Here is a 16,687-nt window from a genome sequence, read left to right on the forward strand (position 1 = left end):
TGCATGGTGAAGTATCATTGATTTGGTTTGCAGTAACACCATTTATCTACTTAGCCATCTACTAGAAACTTAACTTGCTATAAATTTTTCTACTGACGCGGAGTAAAGTTCAGAACTCGGGAGACCACCTTGTTCTTAAAAGAACCATTCTTTATAAAGCATTCTCTGTGGAGGTAGTAAATCGGAAGGGACTTTCACTTACTGGATCGAGGGAACTTCTCATTATAACCTACTGCAACGCAGCGAGTCATTAATTGATCCCGATGTTTCAATAGACCGTTTGAATAACCCCTTTTTGCTATGAAAGTTGCCATCCTGTATAGGGCAAACAGTATGCGCGTGAAAACGCGTTCATCAATGAAGCACGCAGCACGCAACATTCATGGTTTGATTTCTACGGCACATGCACGCACACACACACGCACACGTGTTCAATACGGTCTATTCAATACGGTCTATTCAATACGGTCTATTAGTTTGCTGTAGTCATTGTCAAGATGTATTTTCCTGGCAGATGCCAAAACACTGGAATAAAAATCACTGAAATCAATGAAGATTCAACTTTCTAAATGTCCCATACACATAACTGTGAGAGTTCTAAGAACTGAAAACCTGGGGAGTAATTTTTAGCCAAGAGTGTTAAAAAGAAACGAGGAAGTGACTGATGAATCATGAGGTATGCAATTCCTTTTTATTCTCAAAGTACTTTTCATGTCGCAAAATAACTGAGTTCTAAGACTTACCTCAGGTACAAATGTGACTAGAATCAAATGAAACCATTAAGATACTTATTTTGAACATACCATTAAATTCATTTAATTATCATTTATACACAAACAAATTAACAATCATTTACAATGATTTCGATTTGATGGCATCTTCCTAAAGTTTTAAAACTCAAGACAAATATGTTGGTTAACTGTGGATTTCCCAGCATCTCATGTTAAGCTTCTTAGGCAGTTGTTACATGTTTAGAGAAATTTAAAAAAAATCCACATTTCCTGTTTTGTGCAATTTCTTCCAAGTGAATGGTATTTAAGATTTTAAACTTTACATGGTGGTTATCAAAATGTACAAAGAAGAAATTGATCAATGAAAATTTCATGCAATATTATAAATGCTTCTGGCTCCAGGGCCCAATTTCAAAGAGCTGCTTAATCACAAAAGGACCCAAGCACAACAAAATTGTGCTTACCAGAAAATGATTACTCTAGCCAAATTCTAATGTCACATGTAATTCTAATGTCACTGCTTTAAGTAATATGTTTCGCTTAAAGGAACACGTTGCCTTGGATCGGTCGAGTTGGTCTTTGAAAAGCGTTTGTAACCGTTTTTTATAAAATGCATATGGGTAGAAAGATGTTGTAAAAGTAAAATACAATGATCCACACAAACATGCCTCAAAATTGCGTGGTTTTCCTTTTACCTCGTCGACTAACACGTCGGCCATTTATGGGGGTCAAAATTTTGACTCCCATAAATGGCCGACCATGTTAGTTCGCACAGTAGAAGGAAAACCACGCAATTTCGAGGCAAACTTGTGTGGATCATTGTATTCTACTTTTATAACATCTTTCCAACCATATGCATTTTATAAAAAACGGTTACAAACGCTTTTGTTTTGACCAACTCGTCCGATCCAAGGCAACGTGTTCCTTTAAAGACAGTGGACACTTTTGGTATTTGTCAAAGAATAGTCTTCTCTCTTGGTGTATCTCAACATCCGCATAAATAACAAACCTGTGAAAATTTGAGCTCAATTGGTCGTCGAAGTTGCGAGATATGAATGAAATTAAAAAAACCTTGTCACACGAAGTTGTGTGCTTTCAGATGCTTGATTTCGAGACCTCAAACTCTAAACTTGAGGTCTTGAAATCAAATTATTGGAAAATTACTTCTTTCTCGAAAACTACATCACTTCAGAGGGAGCCGTTTCTCACAATGTTTTATATGATCAACCTCTCCCCATTACTAGTGACCAGGTGAGGTTTTATGCTGATAATTATTTTGAGTAATTACCAATAGTGTCCACTGCCTTTAAGCACCTCTCTGAAATTTAGCCAAGGTCGTTACTGCTGGTAACAGTTACCCTGCTTGGAACTGCTGGACATACTTCCACTCTTTCTCAGATAAAGTGGCCACATTCAAATGATGGTTAGTGACTTTTTTCAGGAGATGTTCATACAAAATACAAGTAAAATCAGGTATAAGGATAACTTTGTATTTTGAAATTGGTATAAAGTAAAAAAATACAACAATAAGTGAATGGAAAAAGGTGGTCAGATTTGAGGCTGGAAACTAGCCCATTATTTCCATTCATGAATATTGATGGCAGACTTTGAAACACTTGGTGGCAGCAGACATCCCTGGTAACTTTTCCATTGTGTGTGTGTCTCAGCAGGCACCCGTATCTAAACACACCTGAAAGGATCATGGAGGTGGAAATAGTCTACCTCCATGATTGGATTGTCCTGGTAAATTCTGCTGCCACCATGGTCCCCAAGAGTCTCCCATAGGCTTTTATACTGATTTTGATAAGTTTCAAACTTTCATAACTTTTGACTGTAGTTTTATTCAGGGCCCAATTTCATAGCTAGCTAGCTACTCAAGCAGAAAATACTACTTAAAAAAATCCTGCTTAGCAATAAAAGACAGGACAGCAGTCACAAATTGTACATGTGCCATGGTAATTTGGCTGGTAACCTTATTTTAGTGAGCATGAATTTGCTGTGCTCAGCTACTTTTTGTGTGCAAGCTTCTCTGTGAAACTGTCGCCAGGTATGAGAAAGTTTTAATAAAAAGAGGACAGTTTTTTTTTTTCCAAGAACTCCAGGTGACATGGTGATAAATGTTTCATCCAACATGACGTACCGCAGACAAAAACCTCAGAGATGTAAAAATCGCTCATGGGTTGGCAGGCTATCATTGCAAACATGCCCAATATGGGGCGAGAGTTTCAACTGCACGTATCGTGTAGGGTCTACACGGCCCATGCTCTTGCCATGTGTGTCACATTCCTTGTCTGCAATAATGATTAACACATTGCTGCTTGAAGATGGAGCCAGACTACTGCACTCTCACTCTCAGTTTCAAGTATGGTCACGATTCTATTGAGTCTGTATACATTCTACTGTTTGTTATCTTCTTCGGTGTTGGCTGGTAGTTCAACTTTATTATCTTTAACCACAGTGTTCGCTGCCTCTTTGGTTCTTATGAAGGTACCCACTCGTTGACTGATGAGTATCGACCCGTAGACTGTCAGGGCCAGCATTCCGACTGTAAAGGTCCTGTAGCCAAAGTCTGCAACCTTTTTACCCAAAGACATGATGATGGTCTATGCGTAGACTTGATCCAGACTCGATCAATACTGAAAAAGGGAAACCAATATTTCAATGAACATAATAAAATGATTACATGGACGGAGGGCATTGGCACGTGAGTGTTACTTCACTTGGGCCCAAATTCACAGTTCTGCTTATTTTCAATGTGGAATTACGCACTCAATATACAGCCCATGGAACTATGTCAGACATTTTAACAGGGCACCATAATCGCAGAGTTCTGTGGTAATTAGCCTAAGCAGGGCCATGCAATGGACCCTTTTTAATAGTATAGACCTTGTCGCCAATCCTCCTGTCTGATTTTACTGAATGGCCAAAACTTGCAATTAAGGCATTGAGAAAGTGAAAAAGGGGCTTTGTTTTTGTAAGAACCCTTTTCCTTTTCAAGAAGTTCTCTCAGCAGAGAGAGTCAGTGCTCTTCAGCAATTCTTCAAAATCAGCCACGCGGAAATCGTGATAAGGTCTATGTCTGGGCCCTTGGTGCCTCTTCAATTTGACAAAATTTCCCACCAACACCTTCCACAAGCACAAGCCTAGCCTGAACACCTGCTGTGCAAACAAAAAAGGAATAAAACAAGAATTTATTATTAAATCCAATTGGCCTTGCCCTCTCAACCATGCAATTGCAGACCTGCAGAATCGGTGATTGAAGTAGCATTTGTAGGACGTCATGATCTTAGCCACAGAGATGTGGGCTTTTCCATCCAAGTTCAAAACCCCTCTCATCATTTGAGAGAGGTGGGGGGGGGGGGGGGGGGGTCCGGATGGAGAGAAACAATATGGCAGCGCCCATGGATGGGTAAAAAAAATCGTGATTACACAACCCAAACTACAATCTTTTTTCTGACAATGCATAAACAACTCTGATTCACTTTAAAGCTAAAACACATTGGGGCATGTATTCTGTTTACATGTAACTTAATTTACACATTTTTAAACAACAAGTTTCTTACTTTTGAAGAGTTTTTTTGGCGTTCACAATTACACAAACAGCACAAGTGTCGTTTCGTTAGCTTCTAAAGTTCTAATATTGAACAATTGAGGGCGCTCTTCAAGATAACCGCGAAATCGAATTTCAGTAAGAATTCAGAAAAACTAAACATTTAGCACTGCGCTCTGTGTTAAACCTTTGGAAGAAAATGACTGGAAATGACCCATTGGAAGATAGAAGGGTGGAGGATTTAGCTAACCAAGTTGCCGAAACATCGGATAAAAATGTTCCGGCTTTGCTACTTGCAATTCAAGGTTAGTTTCAAACAGAGTTTGCCAGCCAGCCGTGACCCCCATTTTTGGGGTTAATCGGCATTATTGTCATGATTGTTACCATTACCATGGTAACTCCATTCAAAGTCAATAATAATAGAATACCTACACATTTTGCTAGATATTTCTTAACTTTTGGGCTGCTAAAACTGTAATGTAATTTAAGCTGTAAGTGTTATTACTAAATAACGCTTCCCTTTGTCCTTGACCTTTTGTCTTGTCTTGTCTTGTCTTTACTGCACAAACAATTAATTAATTATATTATTAATGTAGTGACTGTCACTGAGTGTTAGTAATTCTATCATTCTACCTTATCAGCTTAGTTTCTAATAGAAGAAGTACTCCTTTTTATCGAAATTTTTCATTGTCGGTTGTAATTATTTTAGTTATTTTTGAAGATTTATCTCTACCGGAATCCCATTCAGAATCAGTCAGAACCAGTCACCATTTTAAAGGCAGTGGACACTATTTGGTAATTACTCAAAATAATTGTTAAGCATTTAATAAACTTACTTGGTAACAAGCAATGGAAAGCTGTTGAAAGTATGAAACGACTTCATGTGACAAGGGTGTCTTTTCTTCAACTATAGTATTATCTCGCACCCTCGATGACCAATTGAGTTCAAATTTTCACAGGCTTGTTATTTTATGCATATGTTGAGATACACCAAGTGAGAAGACTGGTCTTTGATAATTACGAATAGTGTACAGTGTCTTTAAATGCAGATTACACCCATTTAAATAAATTGTAATAAAAGTCACACCTTAAAAAAAGTTTCAAGTTAGTTTCCCCTCACTATTGTTTGAATTTTTAAAATATTTTTTATATGTTTGTTTTGCTTTCCCCCACTCCCCCCAGAGATCCTAGACAGTGTGGTACCTGGTTCCCACAAAGCAGCCAAAGTCAAGAAGGACATCTGGAATTATGATCTTCTGCAAAGTGTCCTCCTAGCACTGAGACAAGATTTCTCTCTGATTCAAGGAAAATGGAACACCGCTGCCTCACTAGCCAGGATACTTGCGTGAGTTAGGCCGAATCCGAATCGGCGGCTACGGCTGTTACTAAGGGTGTTGCTAAGGACGTCCTATACCTCAACGCATGATGCTGCAGAAATCTAGCCGTAGCCGTAGCTGTAGCCGCAAATTCAAACACAGCCTTAGATTCTGTGATATGATCCCATGATGGACAGGGCCCACCTTCATAGAGCTGCTTAGCACTAAAATTTGCTTAGCATGAAATTTCTTTCTTGATAAAACAGGATTACCAACCAAATTTCCATTTGTTTAACATTGCTTGTACAACCCATACATAAGATAAATGAGATAAATCCTGTCAAAGTGCGCTTTGTAATTGGCCGTGAGGTATTTGCAATAGCTTCCTCAAACCATGTCGTGTTCAATCTTTCCACCCTCCAACCAGAAAACTTGGGAAGCCTCTGTCCAGCACTACCCGAACATTTACACCGAAAAACTAACGCATCACAAACTTTTCTTGACTCTACATAGACATTGTGCAGTCGGACTTGAGCCGACAGACACATACGAGTACCATGCCATCTTCCTACCGGAGGCAGCGGAGAGACTTCTCATCCTATCCCGCAACATCCAGTTCAGATACATGAAGATTCCCGAGAAGACGTTGACGCTGAAGGATGATCTCATTAAGGATTTCAAGGAAGCAATCGAAGCTCTACAGTGGCTCATCAGCGGACATGTGTTCCTCGCCATCTATGGTAAGAATGCCGGAGATGGTCAAGGGCCCGAATTTGGAAGACCATGGGACTTGTATCTCAAATTGTTTACTGAACCAACCAGAGATATTTTTACAAGACTAGAATTTGAATGAAAAAAAATAAAAATTTTGGTTGTACATGCATCTGTTTCTCTGACGTATTTCTGGTGTAGCCAGCAAAACACAATCTTTCCATCACCAAACATCCACCGCCGAAATGTTTCGAATCCAGGTCATGACACTTGTGCCCTTGAGCAAGGCACTTCACCATTATTCGTAAAAAGTGGGGAAAGTAGTGCATTCTGCTCTACCAGCTAGGCTTCTTGTGGATGATACCAAGGCCAACATCCTGTGAAGGGGGTAACCCTGTTTCAGCACTAGGAGTAGGTGGCAATCTGCCCCTGGTGGCAGTTGATTTGGTTAAGAGCCTAAATTTGTTTTGTGTAGCCCTCGCCTTGAAGTGGCTGTTGGGCCTTGTGATAGTAGGTGATATCTCATAAATAAATACAAAACACGGGCAACGAAGAAGATCGCCTCCGTGCCCCATGGTCATTGCCTTGGTGCCCTTGAAATGCTCCAGTAGAAATTTACAAATTCGTCATAGGGTGCCCTTTAACAAGGAGAAAATGCCTCGTTGACCATGACCTTTGAAAAACAAAGGATATAGTTCTTCCACCATATCTCAAAATGGTTTATGGAATGTCCTGTAGTGGTTTTGTCAACACAGTATTTTTTTTTCTTTCAGTTCTTCGATCCAACTACCTCCTTCAGATGTTAATAACAGACGACAAAGAGACAGGAATTGTCATCTTGAGCATGTTCCAGAATGCAGTGAGAGTCAATCCGTAAGTCCACAAAGTGTACTCCATTAAAGACATTGGACACTATTGGTAATTGTCAAAGACCAGTTTTCCCACTTGGTGTATCTCAACATATGCCTAAAATAACAAACCTGTGAAAATTTGAGCTCCATTGGTCGTCGAAGTTGCAAGATATGAATTTAAAAAAACCATGCCTTTTCACATGAAGTTGTGTGCTATCAGATGCTTCATTTCCGCTTTTGTCACTAAAATATGTGTTTTGATGAGTGGAATATGAATAAATAATTAACTAAGGTAACTGCTATTAACGACATGCCATGCACCATGTTCTGCTGCAAGTTTCATCCATGTTATTCTGCATGACAGGTGCTGCTATCCTCACCTGTCCCGTCATGCAGAATATGTAAAAAGGTCGCATGCTGCCAGAGTGTCACTTTTCAAACACGCATTTTATTTGTACTTAGGAGACTGGTATTTTTAAAAAGGAACCACATATTTGTCTTAATCACGGATGATTCGAAAGCAAACCTGCCATTAGTACCCCCCTCCCAGCAAATACGTTACACACATCAGCGCAACTACCAATAATCTCATTGTTAATAATTTATACTTCGTTCCCCACCTTCTCCTCCAACCCCCTCCTCCTACCCCTTCCTCCTACTCCCTCCATCCATCCCCCAGTGAGGTGCTAAAGACACTAGATGAGAAAGTCGTACACAGTCTCCTTGATGAGGTGATCTACAAGCTATCAGCGTTTACTGATCCTGAGATTGGTGCGGCAGCAACGCGTGCCCTCGTCAATATCTCTGATGTACATCAACCTCTCATTCGATTACTCTACACTAGATACAAGTAAGTGCGAGTACACAGTTCTTGCATATAGCACGTAATGACACCTAAATCACCTTATTGTCTCAAAGCGCTTTCTTTTACCACATAATTGTATGCAGAGCTATGTTCAGTGTTGTAGCTAGACCAATTTTAGTGGTTGGCTCTAAAGTCCAGAAAGGGTGAGCGGTTCACTTCAACAAAACTATTCATGTTTAGATATGGGGCCCTCATTGCTGTAGTACAATCCTGAGGGAAACTGTGCTGTGCAGCACAGTGTTTGCTCAGAGTGCTGGGTGAAATTTGTTCGTTCTGGGCAAGCCCGCTTGGCACTGCCCACCATGGCTACAAATCTGGCTTTATGTTTCAGTGTTGAAATCCTGTAGAAACCCTGTTGAAACCTTGTAGGAATCAGGATAAGATAGGTTTAAGAAGTGAGGATAGAACGAGTCTTGAAATACAGACCAGGATGGAATTGTTGTTGTAGGCTTGCAAATTGCAATAAAACCTGGAAATCAGGTCTCTTATGATAAGTCTTTTCAAATTGCATTTTTAGAAAGTTTGTTGCTGCATGGTGGAATCCATTGGCAAGAATGAATGAATGTAGGGTTTTGTATTCATGGACAAACTTTGGCGGTACATAATTATTCTTGGTATCATTCTTGCCTTTCTTTTCACAGAGGTTTGCGACCACTGTTGAGTCGATGGACTGGGAAAGGGTTTGGCCGTGACTTGAAGCGGCTTCTGGCCTTACTGGACTCTGGAACAGCTCAACAGGCGGAGATGAAGGTGAGATGCTGCGATGGCTGACAGTAACCATAGCAACAAAAAATGAATAATTATCGTTGGGGTGGTCAGGTTGATGTAGAGGTATCTTTTGTCACCTTCCATCTCTAGGACCCCGGTTGGAATCACACCAGTCCATACCTGATTGCGTGGGTTTTCTCTGGAATATTTCTCTGGGGTTTTCCTACCACATCTTAAACTGAAACTGCCTTCCTTGTCTTCTCTCCATTGGGTTCTTGGCTATAGTAGTGATTAAGTTCACTTCATCCTTCGCTTCACAACCAGAATAAATGAAATAAAATCACAAACAGATCTTGAAGTAAATGTGAATTGAATTGTTTTCCCTAAATTAACAACCTCACAGGAAGTGTAATTAAAGTTTAACCATCAAAATCAGTCTTATTCTGTCGGAGTTATTTGTAGTTTTGTATCAGAAGAGTTCGATCTGATAAGTTGAAATAAAAAAAACCCATTAACTTGCAAGGAGAGGAATTGGTAAACAAATATATCTTTTAAGAATATTGAATTGACTGCCGCTTGTATATCTTCTTGTAGAGGCTTCACCAAGCAGCCAGAGCCATCCAAGCTGTATGGAGAGGATTTAGGTCCAGGAGGCAACTCAGGAAAGCTAATAATGCCTTTGCACGGTTGCAGAAGGGCTTCAGGTAAGTAGACCTTAGGACCTAACTGCTGGGACTGTCCCAACTACAACTGGGGCTGGCCTAACTACAACTGGGACTGCCCTAACTACCTCTGGTACTGGCCTAAACTACAGCTAGGACTAGCCCAACTACAGCTAGGACTAGCCCAACTACAGCTGGGACTAGCCCAACTACAGCTAGGACTAGCCCAACTGCAGCTGGGACTGGCCTAACTACAGCTGGGACTGGCCTTACTACAGCTGGGACTGGCCCAACTGCAGCTGGGACTGTCCCAACTACAGCTGGGACTGGCCTAAACTACAGCTGGGACTGGCCCAACTACTGCTGGGACTGTCCCAACTACAGCTGGGACTGTCCCAACTACAGCTGGGACTGGCCTTACTACAGCTGGGACTGGCCCAACTGCAGCTGGGACTGTCCCAACTACAGCTGGGACTAGCCCAACTACAGCTGGGACTAGCCCAACTGCAGCTGGGACTGGCCTAACTACAGCTGGGACTGGCCTTACTACAGCTGGGACTGGCCCAACTGCAGCTGGGACTGTCCCAAGTACAGCTGGGACTGGCCTAAACTACAGCTGGGACTGGCCTAAACTACAGCTGGGACTGGCCCAACTACTGCTGGGACTGGCTCAACTACAGTTGGAACTGGTCCCAACTACAGCTGGAACTGGTACCAACTATATCTAGCTTGAACTGGTCCAAACTACTGCTGGGACTGGTCCAAACTACATTTCGAACAGATGTGGGATGTAGCGTAAACATTGTTTAACTTTTAAGATGTAGCCTCAAGTGCAAGTTTTAATTTTGTGTTATTGATAAATCTCTTCAGAGAGAAGCAAGAGAAACGAGATCTTCGAGCAGAGAAGGAGAAAGAGCAGAGGGAGCTTCAGCATCAGCTACTGGTATCAAGAAGGCACGCTATCAGACACACTAGACAGAAACAACTAGATATGATCTCTGCTATGGCTCCTGGTAAGGTTCTGTTATTCCACGAGCGCGCGTGTTATAACGAATTTATCTTCCAGTTTCACGCATGTCAACATGCAAAGTTTCAAATTTCAGAACGTTATTTTGCGATGAATCGCACAAAGTTTAGAATGTTATTTTTGCAGTGTCTGTATACGGAGCGCAACACATTGACATTCATAAAACGCACTGTGTAATAAAAGCAGAGGATGTAGGATATAAAACAGAGGAAGTAGTATATATGTTTTTACCCCCCTAGTAGTAAGAGCATCTGATTGGTGTATTAGCGCGTGAAGATAAAATAATATAACCTTTGTTGAATTGATTTAATTTGTTATTGCAGGCAAAGTTGACAAGTACCTTCAGATGTCTCAAATTGCATCAGCAGTGAAGATCCAGGCACTATGGAGGGGAATTATTGAGAGACGTAAGCTCGGTTTAAGGAAGGCTACGGCACATCAAGTGAGAGCTGCCATCGCCATACAGAGAGTGGTGAGTGTATGGTAGATTCTTAGATGAGCCATGTTTGAAGACTGTTTAGGCCACCTCTGCTCCTTGACTTTCAATGGTTTTTATATATGCTGAGCTGGAACTGGGATTGGGTTTTAACAATCACTGAAACCTACCTATGTAGTAAAATCTTAAAAGAGTAGAAATTGTAGCTATTTGAAGCGCATTTGAAGCTATTGGTCCCATGTGTTGTGTAATGCATGTAAAAGAACCCAGTGCACTTATCGAAAAGAGAAGGGGTTCGCCCCGGTGTTCCTGGCTGTGGCTGCTGTATGCGCCGTAGCACCTTGTAAACCCTTATAAGGTGCTAAATAATTGGGTCTCAGAACATTCATCACTGCAATAACCTATCTTTCTGAAAGTTTGTATATACTCAGCGCCTTGAGTACCTTGTTTGGTAGATACGTGCGCTATATAAGACTTTGATATTATTATTATTTATTATTATTTTTGTTCTTGTTGATGATTCATTGTCCTTTTTGTACAGGTGCGTAGATTTTTGAAGAGACTGGAGGAGAAAAAGCGTGAGCCATTGTTGTTTCAGCCGCCCCCTGGTCTGACTGAAGAAAGACGAGTTGATCTACAACGAGAAATCGACCAACATAGAGAGGCACATCCTGTAAGCAACTCAACAATTTTGTCTCCTGTTTGTTTTCCTTTTTTTCGGGAGGGGGGAGGGAGGAGGGCTTGTAATTTCACTTGAGTCATCAGGGCCCAATTTCATAGAGCTGCTAAGCACAAAAATTTGCTTAGCATGAAATTTCTTCCTTGATAAAAACAGGTTTACCAACCAAATTTCCATATGATTTTCAGGATAAGCAAACAAAAGCTGAATACCAGTAACAAGCACTATTTAACAAATGGAAATTTGGCTGGTAATCCTGTTTTTATCAGGGAAGAATTTTGATGCTTAGCAAATTTTTGTGCTTAGCAGCTCTATGAAATTGGGCCCTGAAAAGACATCTATCTACAATAGGAGACTTTTGAGACGCTGGCGGCAGCAGACATAATGGTCCTTTTTTGCGGCTCTGAACATGCACGCGCATGCTCAGTATTGTGCGCGTAGGTCTGAGCACGCACAATGCTGTGAAAACGGACCGTCTAAAAGTCTCCCATTGCTTCTCATCCAAGAAGAAATAGACACCTGCAAGGGTAGAACTTATTGATTTGAACAACTAGTGCTCTCGCAACTTCGACGACCAATTGAGTTCAAATTTTCACAGTTTTGTTATTTTGTGCATATGTTGAGATACACCAAGTGAGAAGACTGGTCTTTGACAATTACCAATAGTGTCCAGTGTCTTTAACAGATTCAAATCAAATAAAAAATTAAAAATGCCCTGTCAGGCTTTCATGGAATCCTTTGCCAGAATTATCTTCTGATGATTAATGATGCGCCTTGCCAGCAGGATGTATATGTGCACATTACAAGTCTTATTATTATTATATTTTTATTATTTTTTTAATGTGTCTTGAAGCCGAAGCCGTTGAGCCGAGAGGCCCAGCAGGAACTCCATTCAGAGGCCCAGGAGATACTAGGAAGGTACCTGAGCGTCCGTATGGCTCATCGTAAGAACTACCAAAGAAGGGAAGCACTGCTAGCAACCCTCGAGACTGATGTCGACCTCTTGAGTGGTAAGTTCAAGTTTTGTGCAAAGGAGAAATTGTAATAATTATTCCAATATGCAACTTAGGGTGCGTTCGATTGGGTTCCCGGGGTTGGCCCTGGTCTGCCACCAGTAAGTGTTCTGCGTATGTGACAGGTCAATGTCGGCTGGATCGAGGTGCATGACACCACCATGCGAGTGATCGTTCAATTAGCTCTTGTCAGGGGCTCACTCGAATGAGCACCGCGGGGTCGACACGGGGAAGCTAATCGAACCTACCCTTAAAGAGAAGGTATACGTTTGGGAGTACATATTTATGAAGCAAAGTCTGTGACTGCTCTATATTCCGACAGTTTCGAAACCCCCTGATATGGTTTACTTTTACAAGCTAGGGTTAGGGTTTAGGTCAGGGTTAGGAAAACAGATTAGGGGTATATCAAAACCCTATGTGCCGACAACCCTGTGTTCTGAAACCCCCTGATGGTTTGCGAGCTAGGGCTTGAGTTTCGGTTGGGGTTAGGAAAACACATTAGGGGTATGACAGGGATTCGAAACCCTATGTACCGACAACCCTGTGTTCTGAAACCCCTTTGATGATTATAAGCTAGGGTTTGGGTTAGGAAAACATGCTAGCTGGAAAATAGGGTTGTCGAATTATAGGGATGTTGGAACACTGAGTTGTACCATGGTGGAAGGAAGAGAAGGAGCTCGAACGAGGGACTTCAAAAGTCGAACTTGTGGTACCACGGTCGTTGAACGACACCTCGTAATCACCCACATACCTTATACAAACAATGGGCGACCTGGCGTATGTGAGTTTGCGCACTTGGTTCTTCACTCAACTATGGTGTCGTATGTCGTATGGATATAATGAAGAAAAAACAACTTTTTTGAGACCTGATAAAATTTGTGTACAATTTCGCTCACCAAATCGAAAAACACAATTGAATACCAACCACCCTGGTGTGCTAGTACCGAAATTTTGAACTACCGCTAGTGACAGGAAAGTTGCAAAAAATGTAAAAATATGCTATGATATTTCCATGTAAACACCACAAATGGTAAATGAAAACGTGTGTATTCACAATTCTAGTCTCCAATGATTCAACTTTACACGAAGGCAAAGGTGCAGACTGGGGGTACCACGGGTTCTGTACAAAGAGATCTAATCCCGCTCGTTAATCGGCCGTCCAGCTGGACGTCTCCTATCTTTTTCCACTGGTCAGACAGAGGCATTGTCAGGGTATTCTTTTGTTACTCTGCAGTTTTGCGGGTCATTCAAGCTCCTTCTCTTCCTTCCTCCATGGTTGTACTGGTAACTGCAAAACCAATCACAAGAACTCATCTCTGCCCTCATACGTAGGTACCCATTTACCAGTAGGTGAAGAGGAATATTTGTAGTTGATTGTCTTGTTCAAGGAGACAAGTGTCATGACCGGGATTTGAACTCGCACCCTGAAAATGAAGACATTAAAGCTTACGCCGCATAATGTAATTTTTGTCTTTCAAACACATCTAAATAATTATCATTTTATCCTCAGATGCACCCAAACTACATGACCTGACCGAGCGTGACATGCACAAATTCACTAGCCACTCAGCGCCCATTGCCGCTAAGGCATTAGCCAATCACAAGGAGCAGATGGTGATGCTTCGTCAGCCATGGTGGAAGAAGTTGAACGCTGCAGAGAGGACGGAGGAGGAGGTGGGGGAAGACTACGACTTCAATGTCTTCTGAAATCGGAGCTATAACCGAGTAAAGCCCGGTTCATACTTCTTGCGAATGCAAAGCGCATTTTGGCACACATGGTTGTTTTCGCAGCGAATGTTTCGCGGGAGTTGAACACATTTCAACTGTTGCAAATTATTTGATGCAAATTGTGCTGTCAAAATTTTTATTACATTCACATTCGCAGGAAGTATGAACTGGGCTTAATCTTTCCCAAACTTGAAATGTTTTACTCAAAGGGAAGGGGGGAGACGAATTTGCAGTAGAGTTTGATAGTTAAATACCACGTTTGACAATTTTCTGATTTGAATCTGAATTCAGACTTGTTTAAAGTGTGCTTGGTTAAAACAAATGCTCTAATTTTCTCCAGAAATCCTGCTCTTTGATCTACTTATCATGCACTGAGGAGACTGGTCCCAAATTGTCTTGGAGTTTATAAACTCCAGGAAATGCCATGGTTTTTAATAAGTATGCCGAATTTCATAGAACTGCTTAAGCAGAAATTAAAGCTTAGCAGAACTAGTGTTAACATTAATAGCGTTAAACTAGTTCTGCTAAGTGCAGTTAGCAGGAAACCAGTCACACATTGCGTATGTGTAGTGTTTTTAATATCAATGTTTTGACGTGCTTAGCTACTTTTTGAGCTTACGCAGCTCTATTAACTTGGGCACAGGATCGAAGTTTCAGACTTTTGTGCCAGCATCGGTTCTTAACCCTGAAAACCCCAAAGATACTTGCCCCTTGTTCCAACTGAGTTTTATAGATTCTGTATTGTATAGCCAAACCAACCATTCTAGGAAGCCAAGCACATCCTATCAGAATCCTAACGGTTGGGTTTTAAGTTTTACCTGGTACAGAATTCTGTTGTTTGTTTGTTTGAATGATTTTCCCATCAAGGGAACCTCGGCAAACTCCCACAAGGGATATAAACACCCAGCTGATGGCAACAGCAAATTTCTCTTTCACAAACATTGCTTTTAACGTCTATGATTTTGAATTACACAAATCAAGAAGTTGTGATTCACTAACTGGACAATATTTATTCTGGTCATTGTGAAATCAGCGGTTAGTGGGGGATTCGAACCCACAACCTTGTGATTGCAAGTCCTGCAAACTAACCACTTGACCACGGTGACATTTTAATATAGTAATGCATTTTCCTTTTGTGTAACATTTTACTGAGTAGGTAGTTTGTATCTGATTTACCTTCACAGATTGTCGTTGCATTAACTAGACGACAATATTTATTCTAGTCATTGTGAAATCAGAGGTTAGCTTGGGGATTCGAACCCACAACCTTGTGATTGCAAGTCCTGCAGTCTAACCACTTGACCATGTTGGGCTAGCTTAATAGCCAAAATGCCACAAGGTCAAACCTTTGAAAATTCTGTCTCAATCGGTCATCGGATTCGTGAGAAAATAACCCTTGTTTCCGCCACTTGGCCGTGTCATGACATGTGTTTACTGTAATCTGTAATTCTCGACGTCAAGAATTGATAATTGTTTCAATGTTTTCTCAAAAAGTAAAGCATTTCATGGAATAATATTTCAAGAGAAGTCTTTTACCATTACCTTCTGTAAACCCTGTAAGTTATTTGTAAATCTGTGAACTTTTATTTTTTTTTTCTGTTCCAAAGTGTATAATGGCTTTAATCAATAGATTCCAGTTCCAAGAGTGCATTTTGAAAGATGGGGTACATTTAGTTTGAATAGCAGTACTGTTGAATAGATTTATCAAGCTCTCTCATGAAAGGGAGTTTCTTTAAAAACAAATGCCTTTTCTTATGAAATGTTTATAAAGTTTAACTAAGAAATCAAAGATTAAGTGCAATAATGTTGTAAATAGTTTGTAGATAATATTTATATGTGTAAATATTAATTTTGTTGTGGTTGGTACAAAATACTAATTACAAAGATTATGAGTAACATACCTTAAGATAGGGTCATTGTTTGTTTTTTGTCAACGTAGTGCCAATTTATGGGCACAATTACCAAGAACGATACATTAAAAGGTCACCTGTGAAAGTTTTAATTGAATACAGGGTCTACTTGTTTAGAAGAAAAAAGGAAAAATGTCCTCAGCTTTGAACCCGTCCACATTTATCAAGGCAACAGCGGGTACCAGCTGTATCTCTGGCCACAGCATTCATGAACTGACACCATGGAAATTTGAATCTTCAAGCTGCCTTTAGGTGATCAATGGAGATTCAATTTTTTTTCTACCAACTTTCATTATAATCATCAGGGGCACCTCAGATGAAATAATTTTACTACCATTACCATCTTTATAACATGTAGCCTTTCGGATAAAAGGTACATAACTTGTATTCACAATCATTACCAAAGTTTGATCCAACCTTTAATTAGACATTTACAGTCCCTAACTATTTCAAACGTTCAAAACCATCCAGGTTTGACAAGTTCTCGTAATTAAACTTCA

The 16,687-nt window shown here is 40.6% G+C and overlaps 1 protein-coding gene across 1 annotated transcript; it reads left to right on the forward strand.

Moving 5' to 3' along the window:
- Positions 1-4,340: 4,340 nt before the first annotated feature.
- Positions 4,341-16,674, forward strand: LOC139937375 (IQ calmodulin-binding motif-containing protein 1-like). Its single transcript, XM_071932495.1, has 12 exons — positions 4,341-4,586; positions 5,464-5,626; positions 6,111-6,337; positions 7,082-7,181; positions 7,839-8,009; positions 8,666-8,774; positions 9,327-9,436; positions 10,265-10,407; positions 10,745-10,893; positions 11,399-11,530; positions 12,390-12,546; positions 14,060-16,674. The coding sequence occupies exons 1-12, from the start codon at positions 4,481-4,483 to the stop codon at positions 14,254-14,256; spliced, it is 1,764 nt and encodes a 587-aa protein (XP_071788596.1). The 5' UTR covers positions 4,341-4,480; the 3' UTR covers positions 14,257-16,674.
- The last annotated feature ends 13 nt before the right edge of the window (positions 16,675-16,687 follow it).

This window comes from Asterias amurensis, chromosome 5 (assembly GCF_032118995.1).
Source record: "Asterias amurensis chromosome 5, ASM3211899v1".
Classification (NCBI taxonomy): Eukaryota; Metazoa; Echinodermata; class Asteroidea; order Forcipulatida; family Asteriidae; genus Asterias; species Asterias amurensis.

Coding starts and splice junctions, on each gene's coding strand:
- LOC139937375 (XM_071932495.1), top strand. CDS start 4,481: ATGACTGGAAATGACCCATTGGAAGATAGAAGGGTGGAGGATTTAGCT. Junction 4,587..5,463: donor TTTGCTACTTGCAATTCAAG/GTTAGTTTCAAA, acceptor CACTCCCCCCAG/AGATCCTAGACAGTGTGGTA. Junction 11,531..12,389: donor AACATAGAGAGGCACATCCT/GTAAGCAACTCA, acceptor TGTGTCTTGAAG/CCGAAGCCGTTGAGCCGAGA.